This window comes from Idiotropiscis lumnitzeri, chromosome 1, assembly GCF_059441095.1.
Source record: "Idiotropiscis lumnitzeri isolate Australia: NSW breed Sydney's pygmy pipehorse chromosome 1, RoL_Ilum_1.0, whole genome shotgun sequence".
In the NCBI taxonomy this organism is placed as follows: Eukaryota; Metazoa; Chordata; class Actinopteri; order Syngnathiformes; family Syngnathidae; genus Idiotropiscis; species Idiotropiscis lumnitzeri.
This window is the reverse complement of record NC_142391.1, coordinates 5,129,548-5,156,837: the sequence shown is the minus strand read 5'-3', so window position 1 is coordinate 5,156,837 and position 27,290 is coordinate 5,129,548. Positions and strand designations below refer to the sequence as shown.

The following is a 27,290-nucleotide window of genomic DNA, read 5'->3' as shown; positions in this document are numbered from 1 at the left end:
TCTGCATTTTTCCGATAATCGTCATCGGCTTTTGGAATAACTTTCAAGGCTGATAAATTAAAAGATGCTCCCCCCCCCCTGTGCCGGTGGCCCTGCATGCAGAAGCAGACTGTCCCGCCCACAGCACCATCTGATTGGTTCATTGTGCAGTGGGTGCCAGCCAATCAGCAGTAAGCTACCTGTTTGCTTTTCACCGCGAGTCACACGGGACTACAACAGACTGCCAAAATTTGAATAAATATCCGTCTACCACAACTTCCAACAAATAGAAAACCATTTGCCTTAGTAAACTTTTAAAATTATGTTTGCATTGAACTATAACATGTGCAGCTGAGCCTGGGAGCTCCATGCACTTTTTGTTAGACTTTAAAAAAATTCAATTTTCTAAGATCAAAAAAAGCTTTAACATGTTGTAAATTGCTAAAGTTGTTTAATTCATTCACTGCCAGCCTAGGTAAAATGAATGTACTTTTTGGCTTCTATAGCCGTCAATGGCAGTGAATGACTTAACAAATGTGCTTCAACTTTATTTACTTTTATTTTTATTATTATTATGTAGACGAAGTCAAGTTTGGGAGTTTTTATTTGAAAAAGTTTTGATGCCATTTCCCCTTTTTTCAACCAATGAATATCGGCTTGAAATATCGGTTATAGTTATGTCCTCATTAGATGACTGTGCTGTCCAGCAAGATAGGCATTTGTTAATATGTTGCAAATTTGTTTTGTAAAACTGCAATGAACAAAATACGATATATTAATCAATCAAATCAGCGGATCAATTATCTAACATTGTTTTCTGGCTACACTAGCATACATGTTGAAATGTAAGAAATAAAATACAAATGATCACAACTCAAAGTGTGTATTTAAGTTGTTCGGAGCGTGAATATTACCTTATTGAGCATACATTCTGAATAAGGACAGATAATACAACTTAGGTAAGCTAAAACAATTAGCCTAATTAGCCAAATAAAGTCCGCTAGCATACGATACTAACAAATGCTAACGACAGAAACAACTTGTTTTTAACATGGATTTAACAACATCAGCCTTCGGCAGTTTGGAGAAATAAGGCATTTTATCAGGAATGGTCACTTACAGCCTTACGTGGGACAAGACGACATTGGGTACGTGTTATTCTTCGGCATTTAACACTGACGTCATTTGAAATCGACCCGATGCACATTACACATTTCACCATTCCAGGACGCTAAAGCCAACATAACTTCATGCAAACATAACATTGCACCAACTAACCCATTACAGTTATCAGCCTCCATGACTACGAATAATCGGTATCGGCCTTGAAAAAAAAAAAATCCCTGTCGGTACTAGATAGGGACGGGTTGGGAGATGTGGACGGGGTCCTTCGGCGGCTGCGCGCTTGCTAATGACGTCACGCTTTAACACGTATTTTTCAAATATATTTCTTTGCCTTTGTGTATGTTTTTACCCCTGGCTGTTCTATTAGCATATTTTGATTAATTAAATACAAAAATAACAAAATAACCGCATGACCACCACGTTGGCACGTCAGCTTTCACGTCACTTCCGCCTATGCACCGAGAAGCCGCCTGCCGCACAGCAGTGGAACGTTTACGTTTCTCCTGCCTAACTTGCAACAATGCAGTGGTTCACTCAGGCTACAAGATTATATGAATGTAATGTCTGTATATAGTGTAAAATATTTCTTAATAAAACATTTCCCTATTTTCCCTCCGACCCTAAACCAGTCTGATTCCCAAAGTAACGCAGCATTGACGTGACGTTTTCGACAGGCACGCAGAGGACACCAAAAGGAAAACAAAAAAGGATGATCCTCACAAAAGTAGCAGTAAATGTACTCATTATTTTTAATTGTTATTATTTAGTAACTCAGAACATACAAATGTAACAAAGAGGGGTGACAAACATGGAGTCAAAGAAATATGATACATAAATATCCGCAGACGCGAAGGCTACCTTCACCGCTCATTCCGTGCTTGTACCGTGTTCGGAGCTTTCATTAATTATTTTTTGTTGTCATTTTGATGTTCTTCCAGTCCTGGCACCTCATTCCGAACACGGCGCCCTTGAATCCGAGTTGTCATCCTGATGGGCTTTAGTGCTCAAAGATGGCGGCGATGCCACGCTCCAACAGCCGTGGCGCAAATGTCACGACTCAAAGGCCCTCCGGTTGGCGTGGCGCGGCGCCGCGCAAGAATCACTTGGGAATCACTCTGGAATCATGGATGGCTAGATTTAATTCAAACGGCCGTCGGGACTACTCAAGCATGTACACACCGCTGACTTCATTAAAATCGTGGCGTCGTTTCTGGGAATGGCAAAATTTGACACCCGACTGAAGGGTATAAAAAGCGACTTTCAACATTACGGGACTCGTTTAAAACGCGGGATGTTAACATTCTTTGTGGAAATATTCTCCATGAATACTGTATGGGAAAGCAAGTCGAGAACTATCCGGTTTTGGAGGTAGTCTCAGGAGGTTGCGCCACAGTTATAGGATCTCTGCCCTCGTGCGGGTTTTTGTGATTAAAAAATTAATGAACACTTGAATCCTTCTTGTATTAAGGGCAAGGGTGTTAAATGGATGTCACGGCAGTCAATACTTTCCCAGAATCTCTGGACATATTAATGCCATCCTCCTAAGACTTCAATCATAATCGTGTCATCTGTATTCAAGGAGCCCTGGCTGTACCCAGGGATTGAAGCCAGACTTGAGAAAGAAGGTTGAGGTTTTATTGATATTTTTTTTAAACCAGAAAAAGATATCTGCTCAAATGGACCTACCACTCCCAAGAATGTACTAAAAAAAAAAAAAACGAGGTTTTATGATATAAGCTCATAAACGTTGTAAACTTTGTCATTTGACTGCCACAGCTCCAAGCTCCTGCGGGGTTTCTGCTAAGACTCTGAACTACTCAAAGGTCCACTGGGAGCCAGCTAACCCCACCCGGTCCCCTTCCCATCTGGAACGGCTGCAGGGTCCACTGATAAAGAAATGAGTCGTTATCTTGCACCAATTAGACGGCTAAATGATTCAATAGCGCTCATTGGGATTTCCCAAGGGTATCCATTGAACACTTCAGAACTCGGAACAGACTGGACTCACGCACATGATCTAAAAAATCCTAATCCAGGCAGTCGTAATTAAGACAGTCCTGATGTACAAAGGCCTCATCCAACCTGATCTGAAGAGAACTGAGAGACACAGAACTGATCCAAATTGTCCTGATCCAGACATCCTGATTCAAAAACGCCTAATCTTATGAGTTCTGTTCCGAACAGAGCAGATGCACTCAAACCCAGTGGCGGGCCGTGCATTTCACACCTGGGCCTTCAGTGAAGTCCGACTAGATTAAATCTCCCTCATACTACCATCATTTATGACACTAAGAAAGACACTAACACAGTACTGAGCGAGTGTTGGACAACCGAGCTTCTCTTGAAAGGTCCGTCTTGAAAATGGCTGCCCAAGTGCATCTGCAATTAAATCCACACTTTTCCCTCCTTCGGCCATCGTGATTTAAAAAAGCAAGAATATATTTTCGATTTTCGAACGGTCGCCAGTTACGACTTTCTGTTTTGTTGATTCCGCATCGCGCTGCCCCCTCACAAGTGAAGATCCAATCACAAGACGCGTTCATCACCTCACTGTAACCAACTCGTGATCTGATTGGCTATCGCAACTGTCTATCAAATCTGAAAGTCCATTGTCTTTGACTGAAGATGCCCGCACGATTGTATCTGAAGGCCTCGGACGAATAGTGCGTGCTACCGGTATCATGAAATCTGCCTGGCAACACGAGCTAGCTGAAATCTGATTGGATTAAAAACTCTCACCTAAAAATTCGACACTAGGATATAATATGACATCAATGTGAAGAATATGATCATGATTTCTTCATGATGTTTGGCCAGCCTTGACAGTCCACCACTGCACAAACCTGATCCAAACAGTCCAGATCCAAACAGACCTGATCCAAACAGTCCAGATCCAAACAGACCTGATGCAAACAGACTCATATCCTGGACTTTACGTCCTGCCTTGCATATTGCTTTGTCCTCGACATCATTATCTACATGTGCCGAGAGTTTCTATGCATTAAAGTCTTCTTTTTTGGTCTTCAAATTCCCAGCCGAGTTGAATCCGGCATTTGTAGCTCCAGATAAGAAAGGAAAAAAACATCACTAACTGTATATTTCCACTGCAAAAAGCTCAACTTTTTCACGACAGGTCAAGTTGGGTTGGGAACGGTTCGCTTTACTTTTAAGGCAGCACAAAGGGCGGCTACTTTTTTCTCTTCTTCCTCCTCCTGCTGCTTGCAACATCCGAATTTATGCGGCTCGTGACCCCCCGCCTGGCAAAAAGCGACGTAATGAGCTCAAGGTTCTGTCCGGCCGAGGGATTCACACAGTGATGAATCGGGAGGGCTGACAGCCGGTTGGCTCACGTGAAAGCTCGAGTGGGAAAAGCAAACCTCGGAGGGATGCTGCTCAAATATTGAATCCATATTTCATACGGAAATACTGACGACGGCCACGGAAAGTCCTTGGAAACGACCTTCTTGGAATGGTGTCACTTAAAGTCAGAGCTTTGAGGTTCTTCAAGTATGAAAGAGTGCAGCAATTTAAGAAAAATAAACAACTCCCGCAAATGACGATCACCTAATACCAGTGGCGGGCCGTGCATTTCATACGTAGGCCTTCAGTCCTACTTAGTCCGACTTGATTATATCCTCCTCTTATTTCCATCATTTATGACACCACGGCTGGAGAAATAATCTACAGAAAGACACTTGGGCAGTATTGAGTGAGTGTTGGACGACCTAGCTTCTCTTGAAAGGTCCGTCTTGAAAATGGCATTGCAAGTGTATCTGCAATTAAATTCCCTCCTTCGGCCATTGCGGTTAAAAAAAAATCAAGAATATATTTTAGATTTTCGAACGGTCGCCAGTTACGACTACCAGGTGTGTTGATTCCGCATAGCGCCGCCCCCTCACAAGTGAGTATCCAATCACAAAACGTGTTCATCACCTTCAGCGTGAGGCCTGCGAGAAGGCGTCGCTGTCATCAACTCGTGATCTGATTGGCTATCACAACTTTCTATCAACTGTAAAAGCTCCCTTGCTCACAGAGAACAGACGCCCGCACGATTGTATCTGACGGCCTCGGAAAGAATAGTGCGTGCTACTGGTATTGTGAAATCTGCCTGGCAACACAAGCTTGCTGAATTCTGATTGGATAAAAACTCTCACTTACAAATACAACACTAGGATCTAATATGACATCAATGTAAAGAATATGATCAATTTTTTTGGGATCATTTTAGGCCAACAGAGAAGGCCTTGACAGCCCGCCACTGCCTAATATAGTGCTTCTCAATTATTTTCTGTGACGCCAAAGCAAGAAGAAAACGCCCCCACCCCACTACCCACACTCCGCCCCAAGCATATTTTTGTTGCAAAACAAACCTACACCGTAGAGTTACTACTCGCAGCACACAATGGACAAGGAGAGCGCCACTGCCAACTACTGGAGTGGATGTGGAATTACACTTTATTGGAGTACGGCGGAAAAAAAGCATGTTCCCCAAATTCACACAAGTGGAATTTTAATAAATAAAAATTCAACTCAAGACAATAAAACGCCTCTCGCAAAACTAAACGAATAAATGCCTCTGTCAAAAATCTGAAGACAAATAAAATATTTTTGAACAAAAACAAAAATCAACTCAACGCAAATTCAAAGACAATAAAAGGCCTCGCTCAAATAATCCTTCGAGACATCATTATTTATTTATTTATTTTTTTACAAAAACACAGTTTCATTTGAGTGTGCCGGTTTTGTGCCGTCGACTCGAGCTGACAGCGAGTCAGGTGTGTTGCAGACAAAAAGCAAGACTGCTCCGACGTCAGCGAGTGATGAAGATGCCATCTGACGGGCGGCGGCTAAGTGAGGCGCATGTCAATAACCCGTCAGGCTCAAGTAAAGGCCTCGCCTCTACCGGGAGCTTTCTGACGCACGCAGACGAGCCACCTGAGCGTTCGTGCGCACGTGTCATTGTGACGCTAATGGGTGCTTTTAATCTCCGACCATGAAAAGCGTTCAGTGCGCTCATCTTTTTCTGAACGTGCGCTTTATGCTAATCTCCCCCCGCGTTCATATGGATATTGTAGCTCAGAAGAGGTGATTGGCTTTGTTTGGGCGCCTTATTAAAGGCCGAGTGCGGCGAGCGTAATGGATGAATATTAAATGAGAAGTCTTTGTTTTGTTTGCCTTCTCTCGTATGCTGCGGGAGCCACCAGCGCTTCTTTCTCCTCCTCCTGCCGTTTTCGGCATCTACCATTTATTTAAGAGTTTCTATTTAACGCTGCGGCTCGTCGATGGCGCCGACAAGCGGACTTTGTGAGCTGATGGTCGCGTGAGGGAGGGGCTTATTTTTCTTAAGGTGATGTTAAGTTAAGGTTTTTGTCTTCAGTTGATGATTTTTGGAGAGATTTGGGACATTATTTGTCTAAAGTTGATGCTTATTTCGGGGAGGCGTTCATTTGTCATTTGAGGGCGGCGTTCGTCCTAAGTTGATTTTTGACTTATGTTGATGAATATTTTTTTCACTAGAGGAAACCCCTCAATTCCAGCGTTTTTATGGATTTTGACTGATTTCACGAGGCCAACAGAATAATGTGTTCTAATGCTATAAAAACACGGAGCTAGGACGCAAAAAAAAAAGACGTATAAATACGTCTTCGGGAGGCAGGGACTACATTTTTGAAAACGTATATGTATGTCTTTTGGATTGAATGACTTAATTGATTGCTTGAAAAGTTTGTCTTTCGTTGATTACTTGAGGGAGGTGTTTATTTGTCTTTTATGTATAATTACCGTATTTTCCGGACTAAAAGCCCCTGCTTTTTTTCCTCGACTTTGAACCATGCTGTTGAAAAACGGTGCCGCTTTTCTGTGGATTTGTCTTTCACCTCTAGGTGCGCTCTATAGTTCAGAAAATAAGCTAAATAAATCTTTTTTTTTCTCTTGGGTCTGTTCTGTTTTAATTAGCAAAGTTGTTGCCGTGTTAAAAGGAAGCGTTTTAAGAATGTGTTTATGTACCTTTATTTTTTATAATTTTTTTTTAAATCAATTAATTAATTTATATATTTATTTATATATATTTATACATATTTTTTCCCCCATAAATAGTCGCTGTGGCTTATATACAGGTGCGCCTTATAGTCCGGAAAATACGGTTTGCTTTCATTTGTACATGGTTGATGATCGCCTGGAATAGGTGTTTATTTTTCTTAACCTGATGATTGCTTGAGGGAGGTGTTTATTAGTCTTAACGAAGTTGATTAGTCGAAGGAGGCATTCTTCTTTTTTCAAAGGCTAGCATGACTATGCATCTAAAAAGAAACCGTGTCCTGGCTCACCGTGCACTGTTCAGACAGCACTGCCACAGCCTATAATGTAAACATCCGCAATGTCCATGTTTTTTTTTTGTTTTTTTTTTAGCCAACACTGAAGTGTTACTCTGAGCTCCCTCCACACCAGCTTGGCCACCTGGCCTCCAGCGTGGTTAGATAACAACATGGCATTAGATAACGGCAGCCTCGTGAAAAAGGCCCAATGGACTTTATTGGGTTGGCGTTTTGTTTTCAGCAGACATTAGCAAGCAAAGGAGCGCAGAGTTGATGACGAAAACATTTGGATTTACCGGCATTTGCATTTTAACCAGATTATCAGTCAAAATACATTCACGGGTAGTCATTGAATTGAACTAAAACTACGTGATAAAATTCAGTGACAGGAAGTCATTTTTGCAAAGGATTATGGGTCACGGGGATGAATGCTAATAACAACACTTGAGGCTAGCATGGGCGCTAACCGTTTGGTGAACAAAACCGTCTAAAGGTCACGTTGTAGCCCAAACAAACTTGTTCTAAAGCCAACTTCTGGCAAAACCTCATTTGTCGACGAAAGGTAGTTTATCACGGTCCGGGTTGAGGTTGGTGAGGACCCAAACGCAGGGAAGCCAGGCAGGGGTAACTTAAAGGGCATTTAATAAACAGAAAACAAAAGGCAAACGAGGAACTTGGAAAAGCTGGACAACGACAGGAAACCAACGACAGGGACAAGCGACAGGGACAAGCGACAATGGACCAACAAGAACTGAAAGCAACCAGGGAACTAAATACACACAAATTGACGAGACAACGAGGAGCACCTGGACAAGACCTGCAGGGTTGGAAGGACCGGATTGGTTAACACAAGGGCTTGGGTAAACGAACACAGGTGGACACAATAGACAAGACGAGACAAGACACAGGAACACAAGGCCAAAACATGAAACTCAATACTAAACCAAAAATAACAAATACAAATCATAACATAGTTAGCAGTTTTAGCATTAGCATTAGCATTAGCATTAGCAAATGTAAGAAAATACAACAACTTAAACTTACAGGAACGACTTTCTGGTTTGTTGATTCCACATCGCACTGACCCTTCACAAGTGAGTATCCAATCACAAGACGTGTTCATCACCTTCAACGCAAGGCCAGCGAGACGGCTCAGTCACTAACGTGTGATCTGATTGGCTATCGCAACCGTCTATCAACTGTAAGAGCTCCTTCACTCACACAGAACAGACGCCCGCACGTTTGTATCTGAAAGGCCTCGAACGAATAGAGCATGCTTCCTGGTATTGTTAAATCTGCCGAGCAACACAAGCTAGCTGAATTCTGATTGGATAAAAACTCTTATCGACAAATTCAACACTAGGATATAATATGACATCAATGTGAAGAATATGACCATGATTTCGTGATTATGTTAGGCCAGCAGAGAAGGCCTTAAAGGCCTTGACCGCCCACCACTGCTCAAAAGAATTTCTTGGAAAACCATTAGCATTAGCATCATTTTACCCAACAAAATACAGGCGAAGATGTTCCTTTTGGAGTTAAAATGACAAAAGAAATGGATTGTTATTGAGACAAATAGGTTGATATGAGGCTCATGAGTAAAAAGAGGAGCAAATGCCCCCATAAAAAAAAAAATAAATAAATAAATAAAATAATAGCAGAGGAACGGTGAGAGCCAGAAAGCAAGCGTGAGAGCAGCGCACCTTTCTGGAGACTCATGTCCACCATGCGAGGCTCGGCCAGCTCAAGGAAGAAGTTCTTGTTCTTCTCGTACTCCTCGTCGTCGATGATTTTCACGTGAATGACTTTGCTGCGAGGGCCATGAGGAAGAGGAGAAGAAGAAGAGGAGGAGGAGAAGTAGAAGATGAGGTTAATATGGCATGGAAGGACACGGCAAGTGGGATTAATCAGGCTGAGCAGGTGAGGGGTGGCTAAGAATGCAAACCGACAGCCAATTAGAAACAAATGTATGAGACCAACCAACAACGCCAAAACAAAATGTTTGAGACTGACGAGTGATCGGGACCTCCTCGTATTAAACCAACCAATGGTTCAATGACAAATAACTGAAATCTCTTCGTAATTGCATTACATTGATCAACGAGTGGATTCGGCCAAAGAATGATTGCAATCGAACTGTATTCGATCGATAATATTTTTAGTAAGTGTATTAGAGCAGCAAATTAGACTGAGCAGTAACTCCAATTTTTTTGTAAGTGTATGATAGCAACCAGTGATTAAAACAAAAACGTATTAAAGTGACCAATGACACGAACCTGCGAGTAAGGTTTTTAGAGCACTAGGGCGAAGCGATTTCGAAAAATAATTTGTGATTTTTTTCCCCATCAATATAAAATATTGATAAAATATATATTTAATATGTGATTATTTAGTTTTATATATATATATATATATATATATATATATATACATATATATTACTGTGGATTTTTTTGAACAAAAACAAACAATATTTTGATCTGTAATACAATAAACTAGAGATAACGATTAATCGACAACTCATCGATGATCAAATTTACAGATTTTTTTTTCTTAAATAATCGATTGTTTCGATAAATGCGTTCATTTAAAATTGTCCGTAGTAAATAAAAGTACACTGATTATTATGTTGAATCAAATCAAATATATGCTTAACTTCGGGAAAAAATTATCAACATTTGCCGATTTACGACACAAGTAATTGAATCGAAATTTAATTTATGTTTGTGCAATTTCTATAATGTCAAAATGAAATAATGTCCCGTTTTTAAACAAAGGGATCGAAATTAAAAAATACATGTTTTTTTTTTTATAATCCAATTCATCGATTAATTGACAAAATAATCCGCAGAGTGGTGTAAACACAAGTCAGTCAGCCATAATTCGGATTCCAAGGAACAATCTCTCTCGGGAAGTTTCATAAAAGAAAGTCTTTTTTTTTTTTTTGGGTGTGCATTTTCTGTGAGGCAAATAGTTATGACAGCGCACGCTGCTGCTAAGTGAAAGGCACTAGAGTGTCAGAATTAGTCACAGTGATTTATCGACGCCGTTGCCACGCATCGCACTCTGGAGTTCAGCACGAGTGTGGCAAGTGCAGTTGGGGAATGGCACATGCACCCCGCACACACACTTAAGAGGGTTCACACTTCTGCCCTCCCCAAAGGAAGCCGCCGACGGGCGTGCGTGCGTGCGTGTGTTACACTAGAAGTAAACTCCGCACTGAGGTTTCTCATCTTTTTCAGTTTAATTCATGATACAACAGTATCACGATACTTTCCCAATGATACCAATAGGACAGTAGAATGCAATAAAATACAACTTTATTGATATAGTGGATTTCACATTGGGATATGGCGATAGAAAACAGATTTAAAAAGCCAACTAGGGCAAGATGATATATATTTCATATATTACACTTCTCATATACAAATAGAAAATAATATTTATTCATAATAATGTGTATGCTTTATATTCAATCTCATGTTCTGCACTTAATTACATTTGTGTGTTTTTGTTTTAAATGCTCGATAACTGAAGTTGAGTTCAGAAAGCAGAAATTCACAACGGGCAGTTTGAAAAAGCGTGAAGTGTGACTTTGGACAGCCAATACCAGTAAAGACGATACTGGAATAGGTATCGACGATACTGAGCTTATTTTATGCATATGTTTGGTATTACGTCTTTACCCAAAGGAATGTCATTAAATGTAGTGATAGGCAAACTACGGCCCGGGGGCCACATGCGGCCCATTAAACGTTTTAATCCGTCCCGCTGAACTTGAAAAAAATTAAATGAATAAACCTTGTTAATGTTTTATTTTCTATATACTGTGGGTTTTCAAAGACATATATATTGTTCTAATGCTTTTGTTCACTTTCATTTAAAATTAAATATATATTTTTTTCTCCGATGAGGTGAGGTGACCAAAACACTCCATCCATCTGCTCCTGGTCCCGGTATTTCACACACAGTCAAATTTTAGAACCCATTGTGGCCCGCCAATCAAAAAGTTTGCCCACCCCTGGATTAGATGATACATCAGTTATTGATAAATACAGTATCCATACCGGTATCACGATACAAGCGCAGCATTTAGGTTGTAGTGGAAAAAAAATCAATTTCAACGATACTGTCTCTAAAATTACTTGGTTTTCGGATCACTATCCAAAGCACAACTTACAAAAATACTTTGCATTTCGCAATTTCATGATGAATCCACCATAGTTATTCCGTTTCAACAATATTGCATTTATATTCACTCAATATCAGAATGATACCAAATCATGCAGTATCGCACACCTGTTTTCTTTTCGGTTGCCGGTCCATCTCTGTGCAATGACTTTCCATGAAATGTTCCTCTCTGTCCACTTTTAAAGCCCCGTTTGAAGACACGTTTCGATTCCTTAGTTTTTGACTCAACATGATACTGTCGATGTTCTTCTGGCATCTACGTCATACGTTTGTTAATTTGCTGCTAATTTATATGACGGCATATGGAAAGCGCCTTGTTATGAAATGCGCTATATAAATAAAGTTGAATTGTATCGTATCACTAACTTCCAAAACTCTTATTTGTTTTTTTTTGTTGTTTTTTTTGGGAGTGTGTTGATGTTCCAAAATGGGCCTCAGGCGGTCCCGTCATGCATTATGCAAAAACCTCATCTGCCTTCTCTCCCGTAAAAAGCGCATCGCCGTCATAACTTTTGCATCCGCTTCTGCTCGGCCGGCGAGTTCGCAAGGCTGCCAAGTGAGAACTTTGTCTCCACGATGGCGTGTCCGCCTCAGCCGTACTGTTTGATTGATGTAATATTGATGCGGCACTCCAGCCGTTTTTTTTTTTTTGCTTCCTCGTTATCAAACTTTCAAAGTTGACGCCGGAGTCTCACTCGCTTACTTCACGTAACATTCTGTGCAAATCCACCCGCTCGCCGCCCCTCGTTGAAGCCGACTCGTCTAAAAGCTGACGAAAAATCCAAAGTGGCAGGGTTAATCCTTTGATGCTCGATAAACTGTCTCATGACAATGGAGACACTTCTGAAAGTTTTCAAAGTTTGGAATCTTTTGAGGTAGGAATGTTTTTGTTTTTTTTGGTAGGCTTCCCACTATGATTGTATTGTTCTGCTGTACAATTTTTAGCATGATTCTCAGTCGACAAATTGCAACGTTTTTTCGGGACGTTTTCTGCATATTTAATCTCTGAAATTCGGGTCGAATTCCAAACGCTATTGAATGGTGCCGAGGTATTAACATCAATAAACTAAAACCAAAGGAGTGCAAAAGGAGTTAGCGCGTTTAATGCTAGCTAAACTGGATTACGCTAACGTCAAATTCGGACACGATTTAAGAGGTATGGTTTACCCTGATTGTTTTTGGTAGAATTTCAAATCATATCGAATGGTTCCACAGTGTGAACATCAATTAGTTACAGACGAAAAAAAAAAAAGAAAAAGAAAATCAGAATGGAGTCGCATGATGCTAGCTAAACTAAGCTATGCTAAGCTAACAGTGGTATAAAAAAAAAACGGAACACACGATAAGGTTATCCAGGAAAATTTCAATAGTACAACCTCAGTTCGGCGAGTTTGTAGTCAATATTCGGACGTGGGCGTCACTGTGACGTGTTTGCTGCCAAAAGCAACAATCATCAGTAAGGCAAATGGAAGGCTGTAATCGCTGCACTTGGTGACAATTAGGCAAGCCTGCTTCATTAAGGCGCTGATTTCCCGCGAGGCTTCCGCGACTTGTTACTCGTCTTTATTGGACTTTCCCCAATCGCGGGCTCGTCATAATGTGTCAAAACTGCATTGGGGAGCGATACTGCAAGATATGATATCAATCCGAGAGCAAGTAGATACAGGACCAGTATTATGGATACTTAAAAAAAATGATTATGGCTCGTCATCAAATGGTTAAATCTGAATGAATTTATAACTTTGTCGGTTTTCCTCTGAGTATCGATCCGATACATAGTAAATACAGTGTCGGTATCGCCGATACCGATACTGATTATTTGACTAATTTCGTTAGTTCAATTAGATGGCTGCATTATCAAAACATTCATTTAAATGTTGCATATTTTAGTTTGTTGATGCTGTAATTCACAAGGTTATTTGAAGTTAAAAAAGATATATACAGTTAAAAGTTGTGTAAAACACGAATGGTGGAGGGAATTTTTCTGTCCCAAGGGGTTCATTAGTGGCTCACGTTGGTAACAGTCCAGTTTTCTTTTCGAATTAAGAGTGGCTTAATTAAAACATGAAGCTAAAGTTTTGAAAAGTGAAAAATTAAAACATGTTCCCACTCCCCAGACCTGATAAATCTATTCAGCATTATTATACAGATTTTATTACGACAAAATTAGGTGAAAATGATGTGCTAAAACAACCTTGCACAATGTTCTCTGTATTTATTTCGCTAAGTTTCATACCGAAAGCGCGTTTGAGTTGAGTTGAGCTGTCATCAGCAACGCAACTTTCCTGCAAACGAGCCGGAAATAAAAACGATGACGTTACACGAGCTGTCCTTTGGAGTTTCTGAATAAAATATGCCTCACGCCTAAACAGCGAGTGACTTGGAATCACTCCAAGTGACAAGACATTCATCACGGGCTCTCAAAGGGGTACTGGTCGTGCCCGTGCAGAGATAATACTCTTACAAAAAAGAATTTAAGCTCAATTATTGATTGACTACTAACAATGATGACACATATTTAAACAAACTAACATTTAAATAATTCCGAGCGTCATTTAACTTGAGTGACAGCTTTGCGAGACGAAGGTTGTTCCGCCATGACTTCCTGTCTCGCTTTTATTGCATCGCGTCCTTGGAGGAGGAAGATGGGTTTTTTTGGGGGGTTTTTTCAATATAAAAAAACTAAAGTCCTTCCCTCTTGCCTCCTTTCGTTGACTTCTCCTTTAGCTACGCTACAGTCAGCATGTTTTTTTTTTTTCTTTTTGCCCGCCGCGCGAGGGAATGTGGTATTCCCTGACGAGTCTCTCTCGGGCCTTCCCATTGTGTCGGCAGACATTTGATTATTGATGTCGTGTGCCTGCTTGCACAAAGTGTTCCGAGTCCAAGCAGGAGGAAAAAGTATTCTGTAAAGTTCTGAACAAGCTAGCTGGTTCCTGAAGAAAAAAAAAAACTGCATTTTATTCTATTTTGGAGTGAATGCTCAAAGTGTCGAGTTTTAACCGCTCGTAGGTTTGGGATGTTTTTTTTTTTTTCCGAATGGTATCATTTCATGCTCCTTTTTTTTCTTCTAAACTTTTGTATCTAAAGTCTATTTGAAAGTTTTCCTTTGGGAATCAAGTCAATACCAAGAAAATACAGGGTCAGTATCGCCGATACCAAATCTGATATTTTTTTAAAATGAAGGCACAAGCTTTGTCCAGCAGAGAAACATCCTTTGCATTTGATTCCATCCATGCGTGCATGTTGAACGTGTCGCACATTCTGAGCACGTCGCCCTCAACAGAACGTTAAATGCTAACCGAACATTATCTAATGTCATCGGAATGACATATTTGTTGATACAAACAATCAAGGACTAAATGTTTGTCAGTTCTGAAATATCTCACTTTTTTATATAAGATTCAAAATACCTAAATACATAATACCATTGCCTCATATATGTCCACGGGTGCAAACAATCAAGAACAAGCTATTACTTTTCTCACCCCAAAAAATTCTCAGTTCAGAGAAATCCCATTTTCTTGCACAACAATATTCGCGTTGAGATCAATGACCAGATCAATAAAACCAGTGTAATCCTTAGTCAGATGTGTGCGTGTGTGTTTCTTTTGCAGTAGTAGTAGTAGTAGTAGTAGGTACATTAGTCCCGACGACAGGCATGACTGTTTGAGAAGAGGCAGGCAGAAGAAGATATATTTCTAAAAATAGTCATGGACATTTCTCTCAAGGGGGAGTGTGTGTGTGTTGCCCGTGACAACCAAAGCACACACCCAAACACACAAATATGACAAAAAGCAAAATTGTGATCTCTGTTCACAGCCTGGGGGGATGCACACATGCACACACACGCACACACACATACTTGTTTCTATGCATTACAAGGACGATTTTTCCAACACACACACACACGCACGCACACACCCCCACACAGAATTGTGATGCTGCATTTTTTTTAAACCTCAGGCTTGACAACCAGTGTGATGTCCTTTTAAAATTACAATATATATATATATATATATATATATATATATATATATATATAACTATATATTATTGGGGTCACGGGGAATCCCCGTCCGCGACAGATCGGGCCTGGCAGTGGGCCCACCAACACGAACGGCAGCTCTGCTAGCGAGTTGGCGGCTAATTTAAGGCTCCCGCCTGTATGGCTGGCTGGCGAGAGGCTGCAGCAAGGCCGGCTGTTAATATCCGGCTGGCGGGTGGGGGCGCAGTGTTAACGGCCAGGTTAACCTTCTTTCAACGGATATCGTTTATATTCTTGTCCCACGACATGCGCAGAGATGCATCAGTGTGGCAGCATGCAGCCACCGTGACTCAAAATTCTCTTTGAGTTTTGGAGCTTGTACTGTAGTACGGCTTGAGAATGCAGCCATTTTTGGTGACTTCTAGGGTTTATATTTGGGCAAACATACTCTTTGAGAATTCGCCCAATTGAACCCTAATCGAAAGTATCTGAGGTGACCATAGCCTATGCCATTTAACGTGAGCAGAGCATGTCGAAAAAAAAAAATTTTGACTTTGGAAACAGTTTTACCAATTGAAACTAAATTAGACGGGCACATCTGTCATAACGAGGACTGGGCTAAAAAAACAAAAAACAAAAAAAATTATATATTGATTTTAACCAATTTTCGTTTTTATAGCCTGATATAGATAAAAAAAAAACGTATATTGCTACTTTTAAAAACGTCTTTTTCCTCCCTTGCCAAAGTCAAATTGGTACTGCGTGAAATCCTTTGATTGAATCAAAACTCAATCATAGTGAATCGAAAATTTCATCGAATCGGGCTCTTGTGTATCAAATCATTTTTGGAAATTTGAATCCTGCCCTAGTCATAACGGCGTACAAAAAAAGTCTCAAGGATCAACTGTATGCCTGAAATTGAACAAAACGTCGTGAAATCAAGGATGCAAATGGTTGGATACATTTTGAAGGCTCGCAAAATATCCCAAGATACATTTGGTGCTGCTATCATGGAAGTACGTCACATTCGAGGATTGGAGGGCTTAACCGTTTACAATTTACAACCTAAATTCTTGCGTACATTCTTAAAAGATCATAGCTTGTTTATTCACAAGACCGTACTCGGAATTCTTCATATTAACTCATTCACTGCCAGATAAAATGAATGTACTTTTTGACTTCTATATCCGTCAATGGCAGTAAATGAGTTAAGAAACGGCCTATAACTCGAGAATTTGTTCAAACGATCGAAATTTAGGCAGAGCAAGTCTGATCATCATTTCGAGTATTCGCTACGGTAATGGGCAGACGAGGGCCCGTTCATCACTGTGTACTTTCGCCGGTGTTTATTACATTAATCTAGAAAATATATCCGTGTACGGTATATCATTCGTACGTTGCCAATTGTGGATCCCGTTGGACGACTAACACAATTTCCCGTGTACAGTCAAGCAGTAGATCCAGGCATGTATTCCCATCTGTCTCTCCCTTGACGGCAGGTCGAGGGTGAGGCGAGTATGACGACAGGACCGAGTACGTCTCTGACGAGATTACGGGCGCGCTCCTCCCCCCTTCTCCTGTTCCTCGGCTTCATCGTCTGAAAAAGATTAACCATTGTCTCTGCCAATAATGGTGGGATAAACGGCCCTCGGTCTCGTGGGGAGGGGACGGGGGTGGGGGGGGAGGTATAAACGAGAGGCGGCGGGAAGCCGGAACGCTAATTCCATCCCGAGGAGCGTGTTGCCACCATCCGTCATCTGTAATCTTCATCAACATTAGCAAGCGGCGCGGCAGACGACGTAATTGGGACTGACGTTCAAATGGCCGTCCGTCCGTCCGGAGAGTCTGTTTATAAATCTGGTGATAAAAGCGGCGTGGGCCTCGTGTGAGTCACACCGCCTGCTGCCAAAGGAGCGCAGAACCGGTCTCCGGGTCTCGTCCCGTTGACCCGGAACGTCCATCATCGGCGTGCAGCCGCAGGCAACGTTCTTCGGCCATTAACTTCCTTTTCGACACGCCGCTCTCCAACGTTTTCGGAGTGCTCTCTCCGTATAAACTCTGACACCGACGAGAGTCAGCATGAGAACTTCCTGCAGGGCACCAACGAGGGCCGTCACCTCGCATCACCTAGAAACTGACGAAGGAGCTGTCCTGACCACGACTGCATGGGTCATTCCAGAATCGAAGGACATTTTCTGATCGTCGGGCCTGATGCCAGTGACATCAAAAGTAGCAGATAAAAAGTTTGATATCATTGTTTTATCACAGACATATTTTTAATAACAACATACACGCAACCCTGTGGCAAAAATCGTTTAGCTGGCTAGAAGACAACACACAAAGTGAGTTACATAAGTCAGCAGAAATATCAACAAGCTAATCGCGCTGTTCTATTTTTCATAACCTTTCAAAGTCTTTCAGAGTTTGACCATCAAACCGACGCAACCCTGTTACTTGTATCAGAACATAATATATATATAAACGTTTATTTTATTTTTTTTAATCACATAGCAAAGTTTGTTCTTGACCAGTTAGCATCGCAGCTAACAGAGCTAACGCACTCACAAGTGCGTATTATGGCACGTGGATAAGTCCCAGTTAGCACGTGCTGATGCAAACGAGCGATGCTATTTGTTGGCATTAAGCTAGCGGATGTTCAAAAAGCTAAATTGTGTGTTTGTTTTAGATACACAATGTGCAATTTGGTTAGTTTCATGTTTGGTTTGACGGTAAATGTCTTTTTTTTTTTTTAAATCACATGGCTAAGTTTGTTCTCGACCAGCTAGCATAGCAGCTAACAGAGCTAACGCACTCTCAAGTGCGTATTATGGCACGTGGATAAGTCCCAGCTTATGTGCAATTTGGTTAGTTTCATGTTTGGTTTGACGGTAAATGTCTTATTTTTTTTTAAATCACATGGCTAAGTTTGTTCTCGACCAGTTAGCATCGCAGCTAACAGAGCTAACGCACTCACAAGTGTGTATTATGGCACGTGGATAAGTCCCAGCTTACACGTGCTGATGTAACTAGCGATGATATTTGTGAGCATTAAGCTAGCCGGTGTCCAAAAAGCTAAATTGTGTTTTTGTTTTAAATACACAACGGGCAATTCAATTAGTTTTATGTTTGGTTTGACGTAAACGTCAACTGCAATAAACTAAAATAAAATGAAAAAAAAAATTTTTTAATTTTTATTTCAAAGAATTAAATAAAAAAAAAGTCTGAAAAATCCTGTTGTTATAATTGGCGAATGTCGAACAGCACATACGCAAATTTACTGTTCAATGTAAAACGGTAACCTTGAGTCACACGCCACATGCTGCTTCACCGGAGCTTATTATCTGACGTACACGTTTTTAATCACAGGAGGAAATGGACGAGCACGCCAACTCCACACGGAAAAGGCCTTCGAGCCGGAGCGGGACCGGAACGACGAGCCCCCGCTTCATGTTTTATGCATGCCCTCTTGTTCTCTCATGCACGGATTGACTGAAGCCGGCCAGCCGAGCGGAGCGAGCGACAGAGAGATGGAGCGAGCGAGCGCTCGCTAAAAGCCAAGCTGGTGCGCAAAGCGTAGGCTACCTCCCACAGTGCGACACGGTCAGCCGGCCATGCGGAAGGAACATGCCCGGCGCACGGCGGAGGAAGTGAGGGGTGACAAAGTGGTAGAAGAGGTCTCATGCCCGGGAGGACCAAAAGGGAAGTCATCAGGCAGAGGGGACTCCTGGGCGAGAAAAGCTTCCACTGTCACTTTAGCTTTTTTTCTATAGTTGCCTTCACTTTTACATTTATTTTCTATGGATCATTTATTTTATTTCATTCAAATTATCATTCTGAATAATTAGGTGCGCAAAAAAATTAATTGGGAAATTGAATCGAATTGTTACTCTTCGAAATCTTCGGTTCCTTGAATCGTATTTTATCGAAGTACGCGCTGAATCGTCTTTTATGAGAGGTGCACACATAAAGCGGTTTAATGTTGCAGATGATTTGTTGTTTCTTTGAATTTAAATCGCTGAAATGTTGTTGCATATACGATAAAAGCTACAGCCGTACCATATTGAAGCAAAACCGTTTTTAAATTGTTACATCCTAGAATTGTATCGTACCTCATGGATCAAATCACCTTTTTTGGAGAGATGCACACCCCTAATAATAATTATTTTGATATTAATTTATATTTTACTTTAACAGTCAATTTCTTTGTATTTAATGATTTGGTTTCTTTGTAAATATCTTATTTTTTTTCTTTTTTTAAATTTATTTTGAAATTAGTAATTTTATTTATTATTTATTTTCATTTTATTGATTTCTTTATTTGCCTTTTTATTTGTATTTTATATATTTATTTATTTATTTTCTTTGCAGTTTTTGCACTTACATTTTTTGGGGTATTTTTTTTAGTTTTAATGTAAATTTTATTGATTGTATATTGAATGTATGTTTTATTTATTTATATTTTTTATTCAATAAAAAAAATACCGTTTGCTTATTTGCCTTATTTCTGTTGAAATAAAGGCATAATCTACCTACATTTAGAAAAAGGAAATAAAAGACAAAAAAAAAAAGAAAAAAATGCAAGACCAACATTATACAGTGCCATAACCTCTACATGCACTGATTGCACAATTCCACAATCCATTCCACGGAGTCCCACAGGGCGCTGTACTGAGAACATTTGAACAGATTACAGCCAGATAGGAAGTGAACGCATCCCGTCCCCGTCCATCCGGTTGATACAAAAAGCACACCTCCACATCACAGAATGTGAAAAAATGAGGGCGGCACAGCGGGATGCCGTAACGAGGCGAGCCTTTTTCCCATTCTTTTCCGACTCATTTCTCCTTACCCCATCTCGTCCCGCTATCGCTATTTCCGTACATCTTCTCCCCTCCCGCCGATGTCCTTATTTTCAGCAACCACCGCTGTGTTTACGAGCAAATATGGGATGCTGACCTGATTTACAAGCCGCCGTCGCTGCCGAACCGACTTCTTAGATGTCGTTCATTTTCCGGGCACACGCAGAGCAGAATGTTCTCGGTCAATTTTGACTCGTGCCAAGAATACCCTCGAATGTGGTCGTAACGCAGACAATTTTCAAGACTCTTTCAAGCGCGCTCTTGAACACTTTTACCATCGTCATATAAAAAATACACATATTTGGATGGAGTGTTTTGGTAACCTCACCTCATCGGAGAAAAAAAACATTTAATTTTAAAGGAATGTGAACAAAAGCATTAGAACAAAATATCTGTCTTTGGCACACCACAGTATTTAGAAAAATAAAACATGAACAAGATTTATTCATTTAATTTTTTTCAAGTTCGGCGGGCCGGATTAAAACGTCTAACGGGCCGCATGTGGCCCCCGGGCCGTCGCTTGCCCACACCTGCCTTAGATGTTGGTAACTGAGATGTTATTTAATGTTAGCATGAAGCTAGCTGACAGGTTATTTTCATTGCTGTCAAATGTCAAAACAAGTCAAGCTCGAACGCGAACAAACAATAAGTAAGGTTTCAAAGTCTGGAACCCCCGCGGCTTCTTCTGACAGAGTCGCATGCGGAGGTGGAGGACGGCAGCCAACGAGGGGGGCGGAAGCTGCCAGTCGAGCTAAGATGGATCAGAACTTGCGCATATGGGAGGCACTGACCTGCATCGTAAAGAGGAGTGCAGTGTTTTGACTTGCACAGCAGCCCGTTTAGCCAGAAAACTAGACGAGCGGCAATTTATTAACACACGTTTATTTCTTCGACATAAAAATGCTCCTGCGCCAAGCCTTGCTTTTTTTTTATTGGTTTTTTTTTCTCGCAGCCTATTTTGACAAACTAGTCGGGTCTGTAATGACATGAAAACGAACAACAAAAGCTCCCACCTTCCCGCAGTATTTACTTGAATGAATTAGCGTTAAAAAGGTGCCTTAACCGAAGGCTCACAGCAGTTAAAATAATTCTTCACCAAAATCTGCCTCCTGTTTTGACTTGTATTACACCGCAGCCCGTTTAAACAGCCAACTAAATGCGTGTGAATTAAAAAAAAAATCTTATATTGCTTTAATGTAGAAAAAAAAAAAAGCCCAGGACCAACTTTTATTCTCTTCCTGTCCCCCCCCCCCCCCAACCTATTTAGGCAGCAAACAAACCCTAACCCGTTTAGGCAGCAAATCAATGTGTGTGTATTATTAAAAAATCTTTTTACTTTAACATAGAAATGCTCCTTGCCATGCTTAGCGCTCTTCCTATTGTTTCCGTCAGCCCGTTTGGACAGAAAACTAGTCGGGTCTGAAATATAATTAAAACAAATTCTCCCCCCCGTCACTGCAGTACTTAGTTAAAACTCCGCTCTCACCAAAATTAGCTTTCCTCCCGAATCTACTTTCTATTGCACAGCAGCCCGTTTCGGCAGCAAATTGCGATTTCGATTCCCATTGTTTATCGTGCGGGGATGCGAGTTTCCAAAACAGAACAAATTCATTTTTGTTCAAAGTTTAACGAGTGTAATGTGAGCACGTTTGTGCGCATCAAGTCCATTTTATAAATGCTAAAAAAAAATCAAAAGGTGTTGTGATTAAATCCCAATATAAAAACTCACGTGGGATAAAATGTCAGTGCGCACACACACACGCTCTCAGCACATCAGTCTTCACCGTAACGGCACCGTGTAATGTAAATAATGGACACGTTCACACAACACAAGTCAGCCTCGAGCGCAGTTGGCCGCGCAACGCCCAAACAACATCGCAATAACATTATCACAATAAATCATCAAACTTGGACGTGTAAACCCTGCAAGGACGCCGCATCTCATTTCCTGCTTGAATTTTCTTTTTTTTCCCCTACCGGGTGGGCTTAAAAGTAGGAGCACGCTCCCAAGTGTTTTCATTTGACGACATTGACACGTCTTGGTGTCTGTTTCAATTTCGATAGAAGCTCCAGTGATGAACTCTTAAGTTATAGTTTCAATATGCGAAGGAAACAAACTTGCATTTCGGCCTTCCTTGCTTCCTTCCTTCATGCAATCGACCTTCCTTGCATCCTCCTTTCCTTGGTTTCCTTTCATGGCAACCTTGTTTCTATCCTTGCCTTCTTCACTTCCTTGTTTCCTTCCTTTCTGTCATTTTCATGCCTTCATCCACGCTTCCATCCTTGATCCGTCAATCCTTCTTTTTTCCTTTCATGCAATCATTCTTTTATTTCACGCACGCATTCGACATTGCTCGCATCCTTATTTCCTTTGGTTAATACCATCTGTTCCCTTGCATCCTTCTTTCCTTGCTTCCTTCCTTCAAATCAACCTCGTTTCCATTTTTTCCTCTTCCCCTCAGCATTCCTTCCTCCTATCCTAATTTCCTTCCTTTCTTTCATCCTTCAGGCCTTCTTCCTTGCTTCCTTCCTTGATCCATCCTTCCTTCTTTCTTTCCTTTCATGTATCCTTCTTCCCTTCCTTCATTCATCCAATCGACCTTCTTTTGTCCTCCTTTCCTTGCTTACTTTCAAACCAACCTTGTTTCAATCCTTCCTTTCCCCCTCATCAATCATCCCTCCTATCCTAATTTCCTTCCTTTCTTTCATCCTTCAGGCCTTCATTCATGCGTCCTTCCTTCATCCACCAATCCTTCCTTGCTTCCTTCCTTTCATGCATCCTTGCTTGCTTCCTTCCTTCCTACATCCATCCTTTCTTTCCTTTCATGTATCCTTCTTCCCTTCCTGCCTTCACTGATTCATCTCATTCATTCAATTTACCTTACTTGCATCCTTCTCTCCTTGCTTCCTTTCAAACCAACCTTGTTCCCATCCGTTCCTTTCCCCCTCATCAATCCTTCCTTGTTTCCTTCCTTTCTTTCATCCTTCAGGCCTTCTTCTGTGCTTCCTCCTTTCATCCACCTATGCTTCTTTGCTACCTTCCTTTGATGCCATCCTCAATTCCTACCTTCATCCATCCTGTGCTTTTCCTTCCTTACTTTCAACAACCCTTCCTTTCTTCCTTCAATCCATCTTGCTGTGTTCATTTCAAGCCATCCATCCAACCATACTTCTTTCCTTCCTCCTTTCCTTTTCCAACCAATCCTTCCTTGTTTCCATCCATCATTCCATCCTTGCTCACACGCTTCCTTGCCGGCAAATGTCACCAAAGTGTGTAACCGGAGAAAAAGGCATCCTGTGTTTGCGCGGGCGGGAAAAACTGTTGACGCTCTAATGGTCCGTGCGACTTGGTAGCTAGCATAGCTTCATTGTCTCTTTTTCACACTCGGACCTAGAGACCGTCATCTCCATTATGCGTGAGCGCGACATGCAGTGCTGGCTATTTATAGCCGCTTGCTCATTAGCTCCTCTTATGTAATTGCTCATTAGCATTAGTGTTAGCGGAGCGTATCTCTAACACCGCCATTAAATGTAATCGATGAGCTAAAGACCTCTGTGTGTGTGTGGGAGTGTGTGTGCGTGTGTGTGTGTGTGTGATCACCACTGCTTGTTTACTCAACTGCAGAGAGTGACTATTTTGGTCGGGTGTTTATTAGGGTGGAGGACTTTATTTGAAAGCATCTAATATCATCCATCCATTCATTTTCTGTAGCGCTTATCTTCACTGTAGCTCATCCCAGATGACTTTGAGTTAGAAGTGGTGTCTTCCTTGAACTGGTCGCCAGCCAATCGCAGGGCTCTATAAGCATTCACACTCATATTCACACCAACGGGCATTTTACACTTATTTCTACAAACTTCACTGACTGTATAATGGCAACTTATTCCAATTGCATGCAGCATAACAGCCTCTTCACCATGTTTGCTTTGAAACCTGGGTTAAACTAATTGATCTGAGTTTGCAGATCTCAGAACCCAACCGAGCCATTTTAAGTCTTAACTTAATGAAGTTAATAGTAACATAAGATGTGTTTCCATTGCCCACCGGAATGCGCAAAATGCAAATCACGCAATAGCAGACTCACAAGCGTTGTCAGCACTGAAATTGATGACCAAGTTAATGACGAGGAAGAGCTGTATTGTTCACGCTGAACTGCAGATGAACCAGGCTAAATGTGAGAGTATTATACAAACAGGTGCGCTGACAAGGATGCAAGAAAAGTCAGAAAAGTCTTGCTTGACAGCTTTGGGGATTTGGGCGAAAAAGATCTGGTCTAAGAAAGGTGAGCTTTCATCCGTTTTCTATTTTCTTCCACTCATCCACAGTTAGGTCACGGAGGCAGAAACCGAAAAAGAGAAGACCAGATTTTCCTCTCCCCAGCTACTTTGTCGAGCTCTCTTGGGGGAATCCCGAGATGTTCCCAGGATATCTGTCAGCGGGTCTTCCCTGGGGTGTCTTTGCAGAGGGGGCATCCATGTGACATCCTCAACAAATACCTGAGCCACCTCATCTGGTTCATCTCAAAAAATGTTGACAAACATGTTTTTCTCCATACTAGGGCAGCAGCTATTAAATATTTGGGTACTCAGCTATCCTGTTGAAAATTTTATCAGGTATTCAGATGTATATTTTTTTCCTTGGTTATAAGTACTAAAGACAAAAAAAAAAAAACCCGCACATTTCCACCTAATAATAATAATAATAATAATAATAATAATAATATTCCCTTTATTAGTCCCACAATGGGGAAATTCGAGATTCGAACCCAGGCCTCCAGGGGAGACTGGGTCCTGAACGCGGCGCCTTAGACCACTCGGCCATCACCCTGTAATAATGAACGTCCAACTGCTTGCTAGCGCTCGCTAGCGCGTGCTAGCGCGTGCTAGCGCGTACTAACGCTTGCTAGCGCCTGCTAGCGCCTGCTAGCGCTTGCTAGCGCTTGCTAGCGCCTGCTAGCGCCTGCTAGCGCTTGCTAGCGCCTGCTAGCGCCTGCTAGCGCCTGCTAGCGCTTGCTAGCGTTTGCTAGCGTTTGCTAGCGCTAACTCAGTGTATTTAAGTATTTTTTTTAGCACCCTTAATTAGCAATTGGACGTTATTTCAGGATGTCGTTTTTTTAAGCCGGTTGCAAAGAGGCCCCAAAGCCGTAATGCTGATGTCTGTGTATTAGTTGTTACGATAAAGCTTCATTTTAAGTTGTCCTTCTTAGCGCTTAAAAGAAACTACAATGATTGCAGTAGTTGGCTTGATTTCTTCTTGTCAGTGTATATATAAATAGGCCGGTAACCAAAGCAGAAAAACGCCTTGAGATTTTGTTCTTGCTCAACACCAAGGAAAAGTTTGCCTTCAAATTATTTTTGTGAACATCAATTTTTAATTTTTTCTTCATATTGAAGGCAAGACAACTACAACGCTTACCAAACATATATTTTGTCAGCCCTGAAGACATTTTTTTTTATTTTATAAATATCCAATACAATTTGGATTCAGTCACAATCCTGACACACGTTTTTTTTTTCTTTTTTTGCATTCATCAAAGACAACAGGCAACACCGCATCACGCCCGGGGATCAAATGCTGTGAGGCTCTCCGCTGAACAACCGCGTCGCCCTCTATAAATAAATAAACCAAGAGGCAGGAAAGCAGCGGGCAGTGATGAGATTCCTGCTCCTTCCCTCCAGGAAGTCATGCCGCTTCTCCTCTCTGTCTGAAAGAGGCTGCGTTGCCATGGCAACCGCACAAAGTGTGTGTGTGTGTGTTGGGGGGGTGGTGTGGGGGATTCTTGGGAGGAGTGGTTGGGGGGTGGGGGCTACGCACTGGCACAGTATTCCCGGCTCGTACTGCAGGCTTTATTTTTAGCACGTGGCAGTTACATAATCAGGGTGACACTGAGGGGGAATCAAAAGGGAAAACATCCTCTGTGCTTCTCCTCTCTCGCAGCCTCTTTTCATCTTTTTCTTTCTTTCATCCCTCCGTCTGGTCATTACTGACGAGGTCGGGAAGCCGTTTGAGCGGCGGATCCGACAAAGGGATGAGATGAATGCCCATCACAAGAGAAGGAGATGGAAGGGGTCTCGGAAAACGAACGATAGTGGGCTGAAAGACTGAAAATTGTTTTGGATGTTGACGAAACACTTTATGCACGAGGATCTAAACGGTCGTTGACGTTTCTAAAAACACGTACGTTGTGACTACATTGTCATGTTTCTAAATAACATAAAGAAACATTAAAGGTTCTAATTTCCAAATGTAGTTTAAAAGTTTCTGACTTGAATGTCTTTTAAATTCGACGCATATTTAACACAAAACACATTTGGTAGGTTTGCCGAAAACTAATCTGGCTTTGATGTTTACGAAAAACACGTTAGGTTTGGCTTTCATGTATACAGAAGCTTGCTGAACTGAATTGTCTTTGATATTTTTGAAAACACAATAAAAGTTAAGAAGATATTGTCTACGATGTTTACAAAAATTACATTTCGTGAGGAGTAACTATTCTGTTTAAAAACACGTTAGCGTCGTGAAAGAAATGGACCTTGATGTTCGTGAAAATTTTTACGTTCGATCCGTGGAAGTCGAAATATTTTTTTCCGTTTCCGCAAACAAGTATGTTAGGTTCGTCTGAGAGCAAATTGTCTTAAAGGTTCATCAAAATAGGTAGGTTGGATTCTTTGATGAGGAATTGTCTTTGATGTTTAAAAATCTTTTAATTTTACGAAAAAGCTACTTCTGATGCTGCGAAGGCTGAATTATCGTTTGGTTTCTGAGAGAATCGACATTTTCTTTGATAATTACAAAAACAGACACTTGATTTGGCGAACACTAAATGGTCTTTG

At 41.3% G+C, this 27,290-nt stretch overlaps 1 protein-coding gene across 1 annotated transcript in view; it reads right to left on the bottom strand.

Moving 5' to 3' along the window:
• slc8a3 (solute carrier family 8 member 3) overlaps positions 1-27,290 on the bottom strand; it is a 55,502-nt gene that overhangs the window by 8,108 nt on the left and 20,104 nt on the right. The window contains exon 3 of the mRNA XM_088312369.1: positions 9,125-9,231. Coding sequence (XP_088168495.1) covers positions 9,125-9,231 — 107 coding nt within the window. The remainder of the gene's footprint in view (positions 1-9,124; positions 9,232-27,290) is intronic.